This window comes from Macrobrachium rosenbergii, unplaced genomic scaffold (genome assembly GCF_040412425.1).
Source record: "Macrobrachium rosenbergii isolate ZJJX-2024 unplaced genomic scaffold, ASM4041242v1 60, whole genome shotgun sequence".
NCBI classification, from domain to species: Eukaryota; Metazoa; Arthropoda; class Malacostraca; order Decapoda; family Palaemonidae; genus Macrobrachium; species Macrobrachium rosenbergii.
In genome coordinates this window covers 712,772-728,933 of record NW_027100732.1, presented here as the reverse complement: position 1 = coordinate 728,933, position 16,162 = coordinate 712,772, and the positions used below count along the sequence as shown (strand labels likewise).

Below are 16,162 nucleotides of genomic sequence, written 5' to 3'. Positions count from 1 at the left end.
AACTGTTTATCTACTTTGTTCTCACAGAGAGAGAGAGAGAGAGAGAGGGAGAGAAAGAGAGAGAGAGAGAGAGAAAGAGAAAGAGAGACCTATAAAACAATGATATGGTTTCTTTGTTAAGCATACGGGCGTTGCTAGGCGTTCCGCCGTTCTTGCTGTTGTTGCGATAAGTCGATCCCTTAAGTTTTTTTTTTTTATTTTTTTTATTTACTTGGCACAAAAATGAGCAAAAGATACAGGATTTGTAATCTATGACTTAACGACTAAGGTGATATATATATATATATATATATATATTCAATATACCAGCCTTGAATTGCTGCAATCACACTTCGACAGTATATCAGTAATAATAATAATAATAATAAAGTGACAATTAATCGTAACCATAATCACACACTCCTTCTTCGTGTCTGTTTGGCTTTGTGTGGTAGACGAGGGAGAGGCTTCGCCGCCGCCGCCGCCGCCACCACCACCTTCACCGCAACGGAGCGATAAAAAAGAAAAAAAAAAAATTACGTTCAAAAAATGGAGCACCATTAAGCTTCAAACCAAGACGATGGTTCTTTTTCAATTTTCTTTTTTTTTCTTCTTTACGTACGAGGGTGGCATCGCTCGTCGCCGTCGTCGTCGTCGTCTTCTCACCCTCTTCTTCTCCTCCTCCTCCTCCTCTCTCCGAGCGCACCCAACGACATCCAGCGTAATCAAAAGACAGGGGGGGGGGGAACATACAAGGCACTATATAGTTGCACTTGCAAAGACTTGCTATAGAACCGCCTTCTCCTCGTCTCGCCCCCCGGTGCGTCGCCGCACTCGAGGGGTGGGGGCAGGCAGGGTCGGGGGCGGCGGGGAAGGAAAGAAATATATAGAGTATCACACTTCGATAACTATGTTCGACGCCACAGAACGTCTTCACAACCATTAAAAAGTAATTGTTCATTATTGACTTATGCGCTGCTTGGTGGCAGCTTGGGGTCCCGGCGCAACCGGCTGTGCCGGCGACGGACGAGAGAGAGAGAGAGAGAGAGAGAGAGAGAGAGAGAGAGAGAGAGAGAGAGAGAGAGAGAGAGAGAGAGGCGCGTCGCAGACGATGCCATCGCCCCGCTCGACGTCCAGTTTTGCGATCAACTTTTTTTTACTTTTTTTTATCCCGCATCGAAGACGACGCAAGTTTTTATTCCTTTTTTTTTTGTCACTCTGCAGTTTAAAATGTGTGTACTTACACAGATTAAATGTATAAATACACAAATTTCTTTTGTGTGTGTGTTTTTTTTTTTTTTTTTTTTTGGCGGACTTGTCGAGCGGGAGGGGGCAGTTGCGGCGGGACCCGTCGCCACGGAAGATACGGCATCGGACTGGGGCGGCATTTTTCTTTGAGAGAGATACATACACCCGTCCCGACGAGCAAAACGTACCGCGTTATCTTAACATACTGACGTGTGTACATCGATTTGTGTGCGCGCGCGCGCGTGGCGCACGCGTGAACAGAACGTCCCACTGTCTCGTCGCGAAATGGAAGAGTCGAACCGAAAAGACGTTATAAACGTACGAATGGAATGCCTCGGCAACCACTAGCATATAAGACTCGGGGAGGCGGGGAGAGAGAGAGAGAGAGAGAGAGAGAGAGAGAGAGAGAGAGAGAGAGAGAGAGAGAGAGAGAGAGAGAGAGAGAGAGAGAGAGAGAGAGAGAGAGACGCGGGGGGCATCCCAAAGGCTCTCCGACAAATGGCAGGAGTTTCTAAAGAACAGAAACAAAAATTCACATCTTGATAATCACGTCCATAAAACAAAACAAACCGGGCAACAACAGGAACAACAGACGCATAACAACGCCCAAAACCCACCCACCCACCCGTCGACAACACCTCCCACACACACCCCTCCCCCCCCACACAAAAATAAAAAAAAAATGACACAATGACTTAGAGCTAGTTTGCCGCACGGACGCGCGGGAACATTTTGCATAATTTCAGTTATATGAGTACTTTCTTGTACGCCATGTCATTGACAGTGTGACAGACAGACAGACAGACAGACAGAGAGAGAGAGAAATGCATTACCCAACCCACGCGAACGTTTCTCAAAGCTTCTCTCTCCCTGTTCCCTCGTCTGCGCCGGGCGGCTGCTGACGACGCCGCTTGCACCCTCGGCGCGAGATTCCCAGAGGTGAACGCAGGAGATATGGTCCTCTGACTAAAACACGAGGCGGGACAGGTCGGCCTTCCTTGAGAGCATCGCTCCGTGAGGCCGGAACGACCGACCTGCCACCGGCGACGGCCGCCCCGCAAGATTCTGCGACAACGGGAGAGAGACGGCGACGCCGTCGCTCGCTCTTTGCAACGGAAGTCGGGAAAGATTCGACGACTCCAGAGAGAAGGTGACGATACACTCTCCGAAGCAGCACCACTAGAAGGGGAAACCGAAGGAAAGTCCGGGTGCCCTGTGAGAGTGCGAGAGAAAGAGAAAGAGAGAGAGAGAGAGAGAGAGAGAGAGAGAGAGAGTTCTCCTAAACGAACAGCGGTCACGCAAGTTATGTAGGACGGTAGGTTACTACAAAGAGCTGTAGTAGTTGCAGTTGTAGCAGATATCTTTGAATAATGCAAAAAACACGTAGATTCCTTTGGCCGGCGGCCCCCATCCTCCCACCCCGGGCGTTTCTCCCCGGCCTCCGTCTTTGGCCGAGGGGGGGAAATAAGGCGCGAAGACTTCTTCTGCACGTACATCACTTTGACGACGGGAGGGGGGGAGGCGGCGAGGGGGGATTCAAGAGGAGGAGGGGGCCGCGCGCGGCAACCTTACGGCCTAAAGTAGAACGAGATATACACTAGGACTAATGCACGATACGATATACAAAGTTGCACTATTGTTACAAAGCCATTGTTTTTTTTTTTTAAAGTTTTATTCACCCTAAAGCACACAGAAAGACATCCATGCTTGGAGACAGGTTGCCGCCGCGGGGGGCGCCGACGGCCCTAAGAAGGGATTGCGGGCCGCCGCCCGCCCGCGCGACGGAGCGAGGCCGCGACGACGGGCCCTCGGCGAAGAGGAGGGTCAGGGGGTGGTACTGAGGGTTTTTTTCTTTTTTTTGAGGGGGCACGAGGGGGGGTCGCGGCCGTCGAAACATCACAAACGATTGTCCACAAGACTTTTTTTTTTTTTAAATCCTTGAGTGAGATTGAATATAATATAACATTAGTGTGCATCACTTCATAAATCAACTATATATCATTAGAACATCCTAGATTATCATTATTATTATTATTATTGTTATTATTATTATTATTTATGATCTTAGTATTTTGATAAGGTATTGCACAAATCGACAGCAAACGACGCCAGCGCGACGGAGAGACTGTAGGAAGCGACATTTTCCACTTAGCCATCACAACAGAACACACTAATTTACTTACTTACGCTAAGGGTCAGACATCGACTTATACACGGGAAGAAGAAGAAGAAGAAGAGGAGGAAGAAGAAGAAGAAACACGCCTACGGGCCGAGAACAGTCCTCTCCTCTCTTCCCCACACACCCCTTCTCCCTCCGACTGCGTTGGCCGCTCTGCATAACTCTCGCTCTACCCCCAGAGGGGAAGAGAGGACAGGACGAACGGACGCACGCAGCGGAGCTCCTCTGCGCGGCTCTCTATCACACGCTTCCCTAAGGATCCCCTGGCGGGGAAAAAAAGGAAGGAATAAAGGCAGCAGTCTGGCAAACGATGGACATGACCAGCCTGATGAAGTCTTTAGCGTCGCGAACCCCAACAACCCCCCACAATTAAGGCAAACCAACACCCCCCTTCTCGGGGGGATGGCTAGACACGTTCGAAGTTCCCGCACTTCTGCAGCTGCCCTCACCAACAAAGGCCGAGGATCTAACGACGAGGAGGAAGAGAGTCTTCGGATCTTCTGACTGACCCCCTGAGGTCCAGTTCCTAACCTCGAAGTTTTCGGCAACGAGGCCGCTGTGTCGCTATCACTCGAGATGCACGGCATTCCACCAAAGGCGAGGAGGAGGAGGAGGAGGAGGAGGAGGAGGAGGAGGAGGAGGAGGAGGAGGAGGAGGAGGAGGAGGAGGAGGAGGAGGAGGAGGAGGAGGAAGAGGAACCCATCACAGACGTAGACCCAGGCCGAGAGGCACGGAGTCCCTCGCTCCAAGAGATTTTGAAAACTGTTCCCCTGCAGACCAAGTGCTTTCTGGAGCTCAGATCGGGAGCCGGTGACCAGATCAAACTTAAAAGAGGCAGGCAGAGAGAGAGAGGGGGGGGAGGGAGGGGGAGGGGAGAAGCACACAGAGCTGCCACGTCATAACTCTAAACGCATACCCTTATACCTCTACAAACCTTCCTGAAAATTGGTGCATAATACAAAAACAAATGTGTATAAATATATATATATCTTAAAAACTATCTTTAACATCGTAAGGACATCATTTATCTCTGGTGTTAGCTTGGAAGAACAATATAAACAGCGACTGAGGCGGTCAAAACAAGAGCACGGCTCGCAAAGAGCTGGTGGCGAGCGCTACGGTGCGAGCGACGTCGATCGACGCCGCTGCCTCCGCTCTCTCTCAGAATGGACGTACTTATCATCATTACGTGGACCTCCAGATATGTAACCTAGAACGGAAAGGTAACAAAATGAACAAAGGGGGGGGAAGGCCTCAACTTCCGCCCGCCCGAACGTAACGGTTTCTTACGACGGGAAAAGAAAATTTTCGAGAGAGTCGAGTCACGAACTCTCCCTCCCTCGAGAGAGCTCTCTTATTCGTCAGAGAGCTTGCTACTGCTGCTGCTGCTGCTGGCACTACGAACGATGGTTCTCTTCGTGTGTCCCTCTCCGAGCTGGGAGCGTCAATTGAGCTGCAAAGGTGCCACCATCCTTCCCTAACGAAACCGTCGAGACCACGCCGTACTTCAGTCGCCTCTTTCGAGCCTCGAGGGTACAATACTTTCCTGTCAAGTTGAGCATCAATGCTTATAAGTAATGACCTTGTCGAACACACAACGGAAAGGAACGTGGACAGACGGAGAGACAGAGAGAGAGAGAGAGAGAGAGAGAGAGAAAGAGAGAGGGCTACAGAGATAATACTCTCTCTTCAGACCACAAACTTGTGTAAAATGAAAACAAAAACATCCAGACCCCTTTTTCCAGTAGTGACTAAACCTACGACTACATCTATGGCTCTCGCTAAAACTAATTGTGGATAGCACCGACGGGGAGCATATCACAAGATAATTGACCCACTGTTCTCCCGATCTCGACGCCCGGCCCCTCGAGAACGAAACAAACGGCCGTGCAAGGAAGCGACGACGTCTCTTACATTAAAAATATCAAGAGGGTTCCTCTGAACTAAACAAGATCTGGGCTGGTAGCACATCCTTCCGAGCTGCTCTCGTCCGGTTCTTTCGACAGACGTCTGGCCGTTGAAGGGGGCGGAGGGTTCCGGAGAGACCTTTCTTGTTTTTTTGGGGAGACCCGACGCAGCATCGCGAGAAGCGAGGGGGGGACGACACGTTCCCCCCCCCCACCAAAACCAACAAACCCTATATATTACAAACTAAACGTATAGGCAAAAGCTGTATATGTAATTTAAGTGTGTACGATATCCCGCGGTCGGCAAACCGCGCTTTGTAAGGACACTAAGTAAAAATAGCCCGACACAAACAAGCGTAAACTGATTTATGAATACCAACTCCTGGCGTACTTGTACGCGTCCGCCCGCGGCGGAGGCGGGCCGACAAGACGTACGTAGAACGTGTGATCCCTAAATATACTCGCCAACTCGAGAGAGAGAGAAAGAGAGAAACAGTTATATACCATCTTACAATTTCCCCAACCTCGCACGATCAGAATCGTCCTCACGCTCGCTCTCTGTCTCTCTCTCTCTCTCTCTCTCTGGAGCACGAACCAAGTCTAATTCTTCAAATAAACAAAAACAACACAAGACTTTTCCTTCAAATCTTTGGTATGAGAGAGAGAGAGAGAGAGAGAGAGAGAGAGAGAGAGAGAGAGAGAGAGAGAGAGAGAGAAATGTATCACCAAAAACGCCACCCGAGGAAAGCTCACAGAGTCTGCTCACCCGCTCTGGGTCCCCCCAACCCCCGCCTTCTCTCCGCCCCGTCCGTCGTCGTGAAATCTGCTGTTCCGTCTCCGCCTTGCATAGGTTGGTGAACCACAGTTGTAGAAGAATCATATGTTACCATTAGCACACGAGGCGAGACTGGGAGACAGGAGGAGGGCCGCTTAGAAGGCCAGAAGGGGGAGGGGGCACCGCCGAGATGGCGAGAGAGAGAGAGAGAGAGAGAGAGAGAGAGAGAGAGAGAGAGAGAGAGAGAGAGAGAGAGAGAGAGAGAGAGAGAGGAAAACTGGATGCACTTAAAACCTATGTGATAAGCAAGAAGACCCCCCCTCGTGACATTAAAGGGCCTTGCTCGCGCGGAGAGAGACGGAAGAGGAGGAGGAAGAAGAGGAAGAAGAGGAAGAAGAGGAAGAAGAGGAGGAGGAAGAAGAGGAGGAGGAGGGAGATGAGGAAGAGCGAAGAACCCACAACATCTAGAAAACACGTACTATATTTAAAAGTCAACCTTAAACTACGTACAATGTATTTTTTTTTTGTGTTTTATTACTTTTTTTTTTCGGCAGAATCACCACCATATAGAGAAGGCCTACAACAGATCATATCATCATCATCATCATCATCACTATCAATCACCTTCTACAGTCTTTCACAGTTCAATACAATAAAAAAAAAGAGAGTATCTTTGTGATAATGAGGTGTCAAAACAATGTCCACCTTTTTAACAGTAATAATACATAGTTCTGACTGATATGGCTCACAGGAGTTCCTTTATCACTACACATCTAGGATATTTAAGTCGCAAGAGATCAAGAGTTAGACGGTATCAACCTCGGGTGGCGACGGCGCGGACTGTAATCGGGCCGATGCTGCTGCTTCTTCTTCTTCGCCTGGGGGGGGAAGGGGAGTTCGGACCTTGGGGGGGAGGAGATTGCTTTGGGAGGCACGGAGAGAGAGCGCACGTTTCGGACGCTCGGAGAGGGAGACTGCTCTTGTAACGAGAGAGAGGGAGAGAGAGAGAGAAAGCGCATTCATTTAGATCCTTGTCACGGAGGAGATTGCTTCCCTAGTGAGACAGACAGAGGTACAGGGCGAGAAAGAGAGAGAGAGAGAGAGAGAGAGAGAGAGAGACTTCCCCAAGGTTTCGCCCCGCCGCCTTCGCGCCCCCAGACCTCGGCTCCCGCCCTCCGGAGAACAACAACTCAAAAAAACAAACTGGGCGTGAAGAGGTAGTGATAATTGGATCATTATCCACGAAAACAAAACAATGAACAATCTGCGATTGGCGTAGGGACGTCCTCCGCGGGAGCCGCGCGACTGTGCTGCGGGCGGGCCACCGTCGCAGCCCGGGCACGGGCCGAGTCTATCTGATCACCCTCGTACTGTGTTCCTCCTCAAAACGTCGGGCCGACGTCCGCCCTGTTACAGTCCGCCTCGTCGTCACCGTCTCAAGTTGGTTGGAATAACAATAATAATAATAATAATAATAATAATTGACAATAATAATAATAATAATAATAACAGTAATCATAATCATAATCTTAAGAAAATATCCATCAATATTCTGCACCATCACATAATGCACTTTCATTTATGTTTATTAAATTCTCTGAAACACAATGAAGACAAAAGTAACTTTACCAATGGCACGGCGAGACACACACACCCCATTGCCGTTGAATACTGAGGCTTCTATGAAAACACAATACTAACAGTAAATACAGGATTATTCCTATAAGTATCTTTGACTCAAAACACTTGAAAACCTTGTGCCTTTTGTGTGTATGTTGAGAGAGAGAGAGAGAGAGAGAGAGAGAGAGAGAGAGAGAGAGAGAGAGAGGGAGAGAGAAAGAGAGAGATATCATTCTTAAACCTAGTGTAAACAAACTATGTCACGGCACGCACGATTCGGCGAGCCTTAGGCCGCGCTCCGTCGTGGAGTACCCCTTTTGAGAAGACACGTTTTTTCTGGACACGCCCTCCGGTCGAACGGCACGATTCCTGCGCCCTCGAGGGGGCATTCCAGCGTTTCCGAGCACCTCGACGAGGGCGAGCGAGACGCCCGTCCACCCGCGGGAGTTTGTGCTGGACGAGAGTACTGACCGATTCTCCTCGGGCTTTCCGAGACGAGGCGACCCCGAACGAGCGCTCGTCTTCTCCGGAGGGAGAGTTGCGTTTGACCTCTCTCTCTCTCTCTCTCCCCGCGACCCGACAAGGCGGAGGTCGAAAAGACGCCCGCAGCGGCAGCGGCGGTGGGCGGGGAAACTTAGACCGGACGCCGACCGAGGGCAGGGTTGAAACGGAGCGGCTCGGTTCCGACCCCAGGGGAGGGAAGGAAGCGCCAACCGACGGAGAGGGGGCCCGGCACACCGGTGCTCCTGGACTCCCCGAGACGACCTGTCATACATATATATATATATATATATATATATACTCCTCTGCCAACAGTGCGCGGACGAGCGAGCGAAGAAGAAAAAATGCTTTGGACCACTGATGACCGTTAAAAAGGATGACTATACCAGATATCACAAGACTATATAAGATATCACAACTTCAAAATTACCTGTTCAATCCATCACTGCTTCGTCGGCATGAGGTAAAGAGTATGGCTGCTGTGCGAAGTCGCACGCGTGTCCTTTGTGAGAAGCGTCGGGTGTGTGTGTGTGTGTGTGTGTGGGTGTGTTTCGGCGTGTACTTGTGTGCGAGGGGCAGCGTCTTCTCCACGTGTGGTGTCGGTCTCGGAGCGTCGAGGAGGTCCGGAACAAAAGGAAACTGGAAGTCTACAACCCGACGAGGTCCCTCCCGTCAATTCCCTCCGCTGGGGGGGGGGAGCCACCGGTGCGAACAGATTTCGTCCATCAGCTTACCCACCACTGTTTGTGATTTGCTTAAGTCTACAAAGAAAAAAATACTCTGACTACAAAAAAACGGCTACGATAAAAACAGCACACATGTCATGGCAACGAGTCATCGAATCCGCCCGCCGCCGCGCTCGCGTCGTCGTCGTCGTCTTCCGACGGCGGCGGCAGCGGCAACAACAACGAGGGCAGCTTCTCCTCCTGCGGCGGATGGCGTTGCTTCTTTTATTGAGCCCCCACAAGCAACCTGAGATATACACTGAAAAAGTTCTCCGTCCCTCGTCTCGTTTCCTCCCGGTCGAAGAGCGAGAAGTAGTAGCAGTGGTAGTAGTAATAGTAGTAGGGGCAATCGCGGCCGCCGGAGAAGGACCGAGGGACCAAAGAAGGGCCGGGCACGAAGTGGCGGCTCCCTCGGAAGGGAGGGGTAGCAGCTGACGCTGGCCTCCTCCTCCGCCCTCTCTGCTTACACCGACATCGTCGACATCGTCATCATTCCTCCCCTTTAAAGCCTTGATTGGGACATCACAGCAGTCAATGAATTGTGGCCTCGTCAATAAAATCATCATCGATCATCAACAAGTATATCATCTGAGGAGAGAGAAATGGACGATGAGGAGGAGGAGGAGGAGGAGGAGGAGGTGGAGGAAGAGAGGAAAGGGATATGATGGCTTCCCCTCTCCGTACCGTGGACGAACGGGCGCACGCTGTCGCTGCCTACCCAAGAATGTCAGGAGAGTGTACACAACCTTTTGACGAAAGACTTACTATCATATTGGCAGCAACGGTGAGACCGAGACCACTGGAGAGAGAGAGAGAGAGAGAGAGAGAGAGAGAGAGAGAGGAGGAGGTAAAGAGCAAACGAAGGAGGGGGGAGGGAGGGCGGAGAGAGAAAGAGAATGAGAGAGAGGGAGAGCGGCAATTTCAGCGAGCGAAACCCCATCACAATGATATGAAGGACGTGGGAGGGGAAAAAATCAAGCCGACAACGGCTCGGAGATCCATTTTATCAGGCACAAGATCCGGCTGAAGAAGGAGGAGGAGGTGGAGGAGGTGGAGGAGGAGGAGGAGGAGAACCAAAGAAAGGAAGACGAATGACGGTAAGCGTGTCCCTCTCCCCCACCCGCAACCTCCGTCGCCAACTGCCCTAAATCGCCCTCCGACCTCTCTCCCTGTTGTGTGAGTGACTTTTCATTCATTTTCCCGAAAGGCACTGCTCCTCCTCCCCCTCCAGCGGAGGGACGAGGGAGAAGTCCATCCACCCTCCCCCCCCCCACCAAAACCCCCCAAAAGGGAACAAAAACACTTGCCCGTTATCTTACCTAAGCGGTGAGAAAGCCCAACCCCTGACGGCCCCCTCAGGGTCCCGGGATAAAATACGATGCCTCTGGAACGAACAAGTTGTGTGTTTGTATATTACATATATATATAAGATCCCCTCCTTCGGCCAAAATTGTACGTGTGAGCATTTCTTCCGAGGAGGTTGAAAAGAGAGAGAGAGAGAGAGAGATAGAGAGAGATAGAGAGAGAGAGAGCGGAAGGGTGGGTCACCTTACAATAGTTATAATAATGACGCCCAGTAGGAGTAGGAGTAGCAGTTAATTCTCCACTTCTTTGTGATGAGAAAACCACCTATGTGTAAAGTTTAGACTTAGTACCTAAAAAAAACAACTACGAATAATTATCATATTAAGTAAGCACATTTAGTCTATATATATAATATAGATTTCTATATATATGTTTATATATATGTTATGTATAATCTATACTCAAAAGCAGTGATCCATAGTAAGACTTTTTTTTTTATATATCACACAATGGGAGTGTCATTAGCAAGAGTTCCTTAATAGCTACGGAAAAAAAAAAATAAAAAATAAAAGACCTTAACTCATTATCTTTTGGTACACCGACATTGAAAAAACAAACGCGCGTGGAGAGAGAGACGCGCGCGCCCCACCAGGAAATGCACAGAGCGCGCGCACGCATATACACACACACGCACACGCACGCGAAACAATGGTATTTTGAACGCGCCCCGCGACGTCCCCCGAGCTCTCGTTCTCCCGCCGCCCCCGTCCCCCCCCCCCTAAACAAGGGTGCCCCGCCCGACGGCTAGTTTCCTTCCCTCCCGGGCGGGCATTTCCGTGCCGGCGCCCCCCGGGGCCTAAGTCAAATCACACGGCAGGGGGCAGGCGGCAACCCGGGGAGGCCGCCGGAGCAGGGGCGCGCCGCAGGGGACGGGAAGGAACCCAGCGGGCCGGGTGGGCCTGGGGAGGGGGGGGGGGAGAGGGGAGGGGGGGAAACCCGCTCGGGGGGGTCCTCGTCGACAGGGCTCCTGTGTTTAGATTTTTGGGGGAACTGGCTACAACTAGAGACCTACTCCATAGTATAATAATAATAATAATAATAACTATAATTATATTAATAAAACTAAACATTAAAAAAAGGACTTGTTATTCTTCTTCAGCGTCTTCTTCTTCTTCTTCTTCTTCTTCTTCATTCAGGTTCATCAAAAAAGAGACTTAGAATTTATTGGCATTAAGAGACTGGTTTTCCCTCGTTTCCTCTTCTCGTTTGAAATAGGACCAGTAGAACGAGGCGGCCGCGGCGGGGGGCCGAGCGCAGGCAGGTCGGCTCCCCCGGGGCCGCTTTGCTTGCACCTTTGTTTATCATTTTTTTTTTTTGGGGGGTGGGTTTTTTTATTTTATATTTTTAAATTTTTTTTTTTGGGAGTAAACTTTTTCTTTTTTATAAATCTTCTTTATCTTCTTCTAAAATTATGGTCAACATCAGGATTCAATTTGAATACAATCAACTTCATCTTTTGTATTTAAGATTCACAGCACGGAATAATAATGTTTTTTTTTTTTTTTTTCTTTTCCTTTATTTCTTCCCTTAAACGTAGGATGTCGCCTTGCGTCCCCCGCAAGGGCTTAGGGTCCTGCAGTTGCCCGTCATCGTAACAATTAAGATTAAATCATCATATCAGCATTAAATCATCGTATCATCATCGTTAACTACAAGTGATCAGAGCATTATTACTGAGAGACGCTCGAGACGTACGCGAGAGAGAGAGAGGGAGAGAGAGAGAGAGAGAGAGAGACGGGGAAACGGAAGCCGCAGAGAGAGAGAGAGAGAGAGAGGGAGAGAGAGATGTGCTTGGAGCTAATCGTAATATTATTAATGTCTCTTAATTACGTCTTCCTCTCTACCGTTAATTACTTTTAAGGCAATGTTACAACAATGGTTTGGATATACACAAGTTTAGCGGTACGTCAGGTAGGTAGGTACGAACGAGAGAGAGAGAGAGAGAGAGAGAGAGAGGAAGGCAGCGTTGTTGCTCCTCCTATTCTCCTCCTCCTCCTTCCCGTTGAAATGAGCTTCATATTTTGCGTTTTGTTTCTCATCTTGGTCAGTTTAATAAATTCATCTTACCCTGTAGGAGGGAAGAGAGGCCTGCCGCTCGCGCACCGCGACACAATCTCACGCGCACGCACACACACACACACGACGACGACACGCGCGCTCGCTCACTCACTCGCAGAGAAGCCGGCCAGGCCTCCGTCCTCCGTGTGAAATGCATGTATTTGGGGAGAGGGGGGGTTTTTTGAGAGGGTGGCAGACGGCTGGACGAGATGCGCGGAGAAGAGGCGGGCGGGCGGGCGGGGGCAGAGGCTCTTTTTCAAGGAGGGGGGGGGTTATGGGATATAAGAGGGGGAAAGCACCTTTTTTATTTATTTCATCATCATCATTTTCTCGTCTTTGTTTGTTTCCCGCCCCACTCGTTTCCCGAGGCGGCCCCTGCCGCCAGCCGGCCGGCCGCCTTCAGCCGCGCGCACCCCGCGCCGCTCTGCCGCCTGAACACAGAGGACACCTACGTGAAAGTCTAGTCAATCGCAACGTGACGAGTCTACGGGCCCCCCCGAGTGTCCGATGAGTGAGGGTGGGGGGGGGACCTTTTCATTTCAGTTTTCGTTATTCGTCACTCCTTCGTTTTCCTCGTTCGCGGAAACTCGGGCGAACGGAGACGACGTTTCGAAAGATCCTCCTCTTCTTCTTCTTCTTCTTCTTCGTCGCGGCCTCCTCCTCCTCCACCTCCTTCCGGTCTTCCGCAACCATCCTCTCGGCTCCTTCGATCTGGACTGACTCGCTTTTTGGGGCTTTGCTGGCGTTGGAACAGGCAGTGTCTTCCAGCGGCAAGGCTCGCCAAGGGGCGACAGACGGACGTCGTCCGCGTCCGCCCGTCGGCGATCGCTGCCGCCAAATTCCGCAGCCGCTGTCGTCGCAGGGCGACGCACTCTCACGCCGGAGTGGGGGGGGAGGAGGAGGAGGAGGAGGAGGAGGAAGAGGAAGAGGAAGAGCCCAACACCTGCGCAGTCACCGTCACTCTTCACATGGACTCTGAGGTCAACAGACCATCAGGCAGGTACGGTTTGAGAGAGGACGGCGTGGCACGGTGCTGCTCTCCCCCGTCCCCCAGGCCTGCCCCGCCCCAGAGGGAGGAGCTGCCCCCGGGCCCGCTGCTCCACAGGTTGGAGCTGTTCCCGTTGCTTCCCCACGAGTCGACTTTCGACCCCACGGACGACTGGGAGGTGGGGGTGGATCCTCGGCCGGAGCCGCCGCCCCAGCCGCCGCCGCCTCCGCCCGCTCCGCCTGCTCCTCCTGCGGAGGCGTTCATTGGGGCAGGGGTGGGGGGCGCCCCTCCCTGGCCCTGGTGGGTGGGCTGACCCATGACCTGTTTCACCTCGGCGTCGTTGGCGAATTCGGCCAGGATGGTTGTGTTGCTTAAGAGGCAGTTATTCAGGTTGCCCTGGGCCTGTGGGGGAGAGAGAGAGAGAGAGAGAGAGATGGGGATTAGTTTCACACACAGAGAGAGAGAGAGTATATACCAACGTTTAGCTACGGTGAACTCCGTTCCAGAAAGAGAGGGCGTCAAAGAAGACATAAAAGTGGACATACCCAAGTTTAGCTTCATTTCAGAGAGAGAGAGAGAGAGAGAGAGAGAGAGAGAGAGAGAGAGAGAGAGAGAGAGAGATACCCACCTTGGCGGCCTCTTCTCGGGACCCATAGTTGACGAGGGCGAACCCATGGTTGAGCGAGAGGTAGAAGTTGACCAGCGGACCGTGTTGCATGCACAGAGTCTTCAGGGTGGAACCGTCAATCTGGAAAGGGTAATCCTTGTCAGTTCTTCGAGGTTACAAGTAATCTCCATTCACCTGTGCTCTCCGGTTAGAGTAATCCCCACAGCTTGTAATTTTGTAACCCCCTTTCGTCTATAACTAATCTCCGTTCGTCAGTACTCTCTGGTTTAAATCACAATATTCAAAGGAAAAGTTTCAGAAAATTGGCTAGACATTTTTAAACCATCTTTCTCCCAATTTCTCCCCAAAATATTCAAATGAAAACTCTTTCCAAAACTGAAAACTATTTCCGACAGAGTGCTTGGATATAAAACGAGCAAGCGCTCAATTATATAACAACAGTACTTGCTTCTTGAACTGAACAAGGTTTTAAAGACACCGGAGATAAAATTGATGACTGAAATTTAACCAAATTAGCGGACAGTCGACTCGCAGTATTCACCAACCCTATGCAAATATTTGACACCTTAAAAACACTTACAAGTCGCCTACTTTGATAGTTCAAACACCCAAAAACCCCTTCTAAAAATGTTTATATCTAAGTGTTTTAAGTCTTCTTACAAAAAATGCATCTAGTCGCGTCAATGATACGAAAATACAGTAATTAGTGAATATTTCTCCATGAAAAATACCATGAATAGGAGAACTTTCCGCGATTAATGCATAATTTTGGGTGGTGTTTCGTCCTGACCATTTGCGTGGCTGACAACTAAATCGAGAAAAGCAGCAGCTTACTTAACGAGAAATCTCTAAATCTAATGAGGAAAGGAGGCGGCTTCTCAACGAGGAATCTTGAATCTACCACGAAAAGAAAAAGCTCTCTTAATGAGGATTCTAAAGTTGATATAAGGAACATAAAATTTAGGACAGAGCTGGATCCAAACTGGGACCCGTGACAGGGGCGTGGGGTCAATCGGGGACACGGCAGAGTAAAAACGGTCTCTTCTGCAGTTGCTCACGCAACGATTGTTAGGAGAGGGTCGAGGAAAACGGGCTGGAAGAAGGGGAACACGAAAGAGGATCTAAAAGTGGTCCTTCGCTGAAAGGGACACCAGAGAGTTGAGAAAGGTTTAACGGGAGGAAGGAAACCTTTAGCCGTTGCACTGTGCAACCAACGCCGATTGTCGGGGAGGGTCGGGGAACGCGGGACAAGAAAGGAGGAACACGAAAGAGGATCTGAAAGTGGTTGTCTTCCTTCCTTGCAGTTGCATATGCAACAATTCTCGATTGTCAGGACTGAGTAGAGGAAAGTGAGACGGGAGAGAGACACGGAAGAGGACTCGAGGATCCGAAATGGGTCCTCCTCCTCCTCCTCGTCCCTTACCTGAGGTGTGAGGTTCTTGAGAATGAGCCACGTCGAGGGCAGCTGGGAGTTGGCCGTCCAGGCTCCCGATGCAGCCACCCCGGTGGCGGGGTGTAAGGCACTATTCTGTGGGTTCCTCTGCTGCTCCCCGGTCCAAGAGGTGGAGCGGCCCAGCCAGGACCCTCCTCCTCCGCCTCCTCCTCCTCCTCCGGTCACCACGGCTCCTGCCGCTCCCGCGCCTCCGGTTCCGCTGGCGCTCTTGTTTGGCACGCCGATGGTCATGCCTGGAGGGGGCCCTCGGAGCTTGTTGCCCGTGGTTCCGCCCCACAGCTCCGAGGGGGAGGAGCCGTCCTGGCCGCCGCCTTCGCTCCAGGTGGAGCCACTCTTGCCGTTGCTGCCTGAGCTGAGCTTACCGCTGTCCCTGGAAGAACGAGAGCGTGTTTACACGTCGTACTAGCCGCGGCTACAGTCGTTACAGCTTACGACGAACTCCATTCGATTTCCCAGCCTTTTATCAAGTCTAAATTTGATTTCTTTCACTTTGAAGCCTTTATTTTTAGCCTTTTTGAAAGTCTACATATATTTCATTTCCCAGACTTCTTTTTCAAGTCTTCAATAAATACCACTTGACCTCCCAGCCTTTTTCAGATCAAATTATGATAACATTTAATTCCCCAGACTTTTTTTTTTTAAATATGATACATTGAATTCCCCAGACTTTTTTTCAAGTCCAAATACAACATACTTGATCGCTGAGAAACTCACAATCTCATGAAAAACAATCGGA

General features: G+C 50.5%; 1 protein-coding gene across 13 annotated transcripts in view; it reads right to left on the bottom strand.

Annotated features, from left to right (window-relative positions):
- Positions 1 to 11,603: 11,603 nt before the first annotated feature.
- The window catches only part of gw (trinucleotide repeat containing adaptor protein gawky), a 44,511-nt gene continuing 39,952 nt past the window's right edge, over positions 11,604 to 16,162 (bottom strand). For all 13 annotated transcript variants that reach the window (XM_067103227.1, XM_067103214.1, XM_067103217.1 and 10 more), the window contains 3 exons: positions 15,397 to 15,796; positions 13,974 to 14,093; positions 11,604 to 13,747 (listed from right to left, as the gene is read on the bottom strand). In XM_067103227.1, coding sequence (XP_066959328.1) covers positions 13,322 to 13,747; positions 13,974 to 14,093; positions 15,397 to 15,796 — 946 coding nt within the window. In that variant the 3' untranslated portion in view covers positions 11,604 to 13,321. The remainder of the gene's footprint in view (positions 13,748 to 13,973; positions 14,094 to 15,396; positions 15,797 to 16,162) is intronic.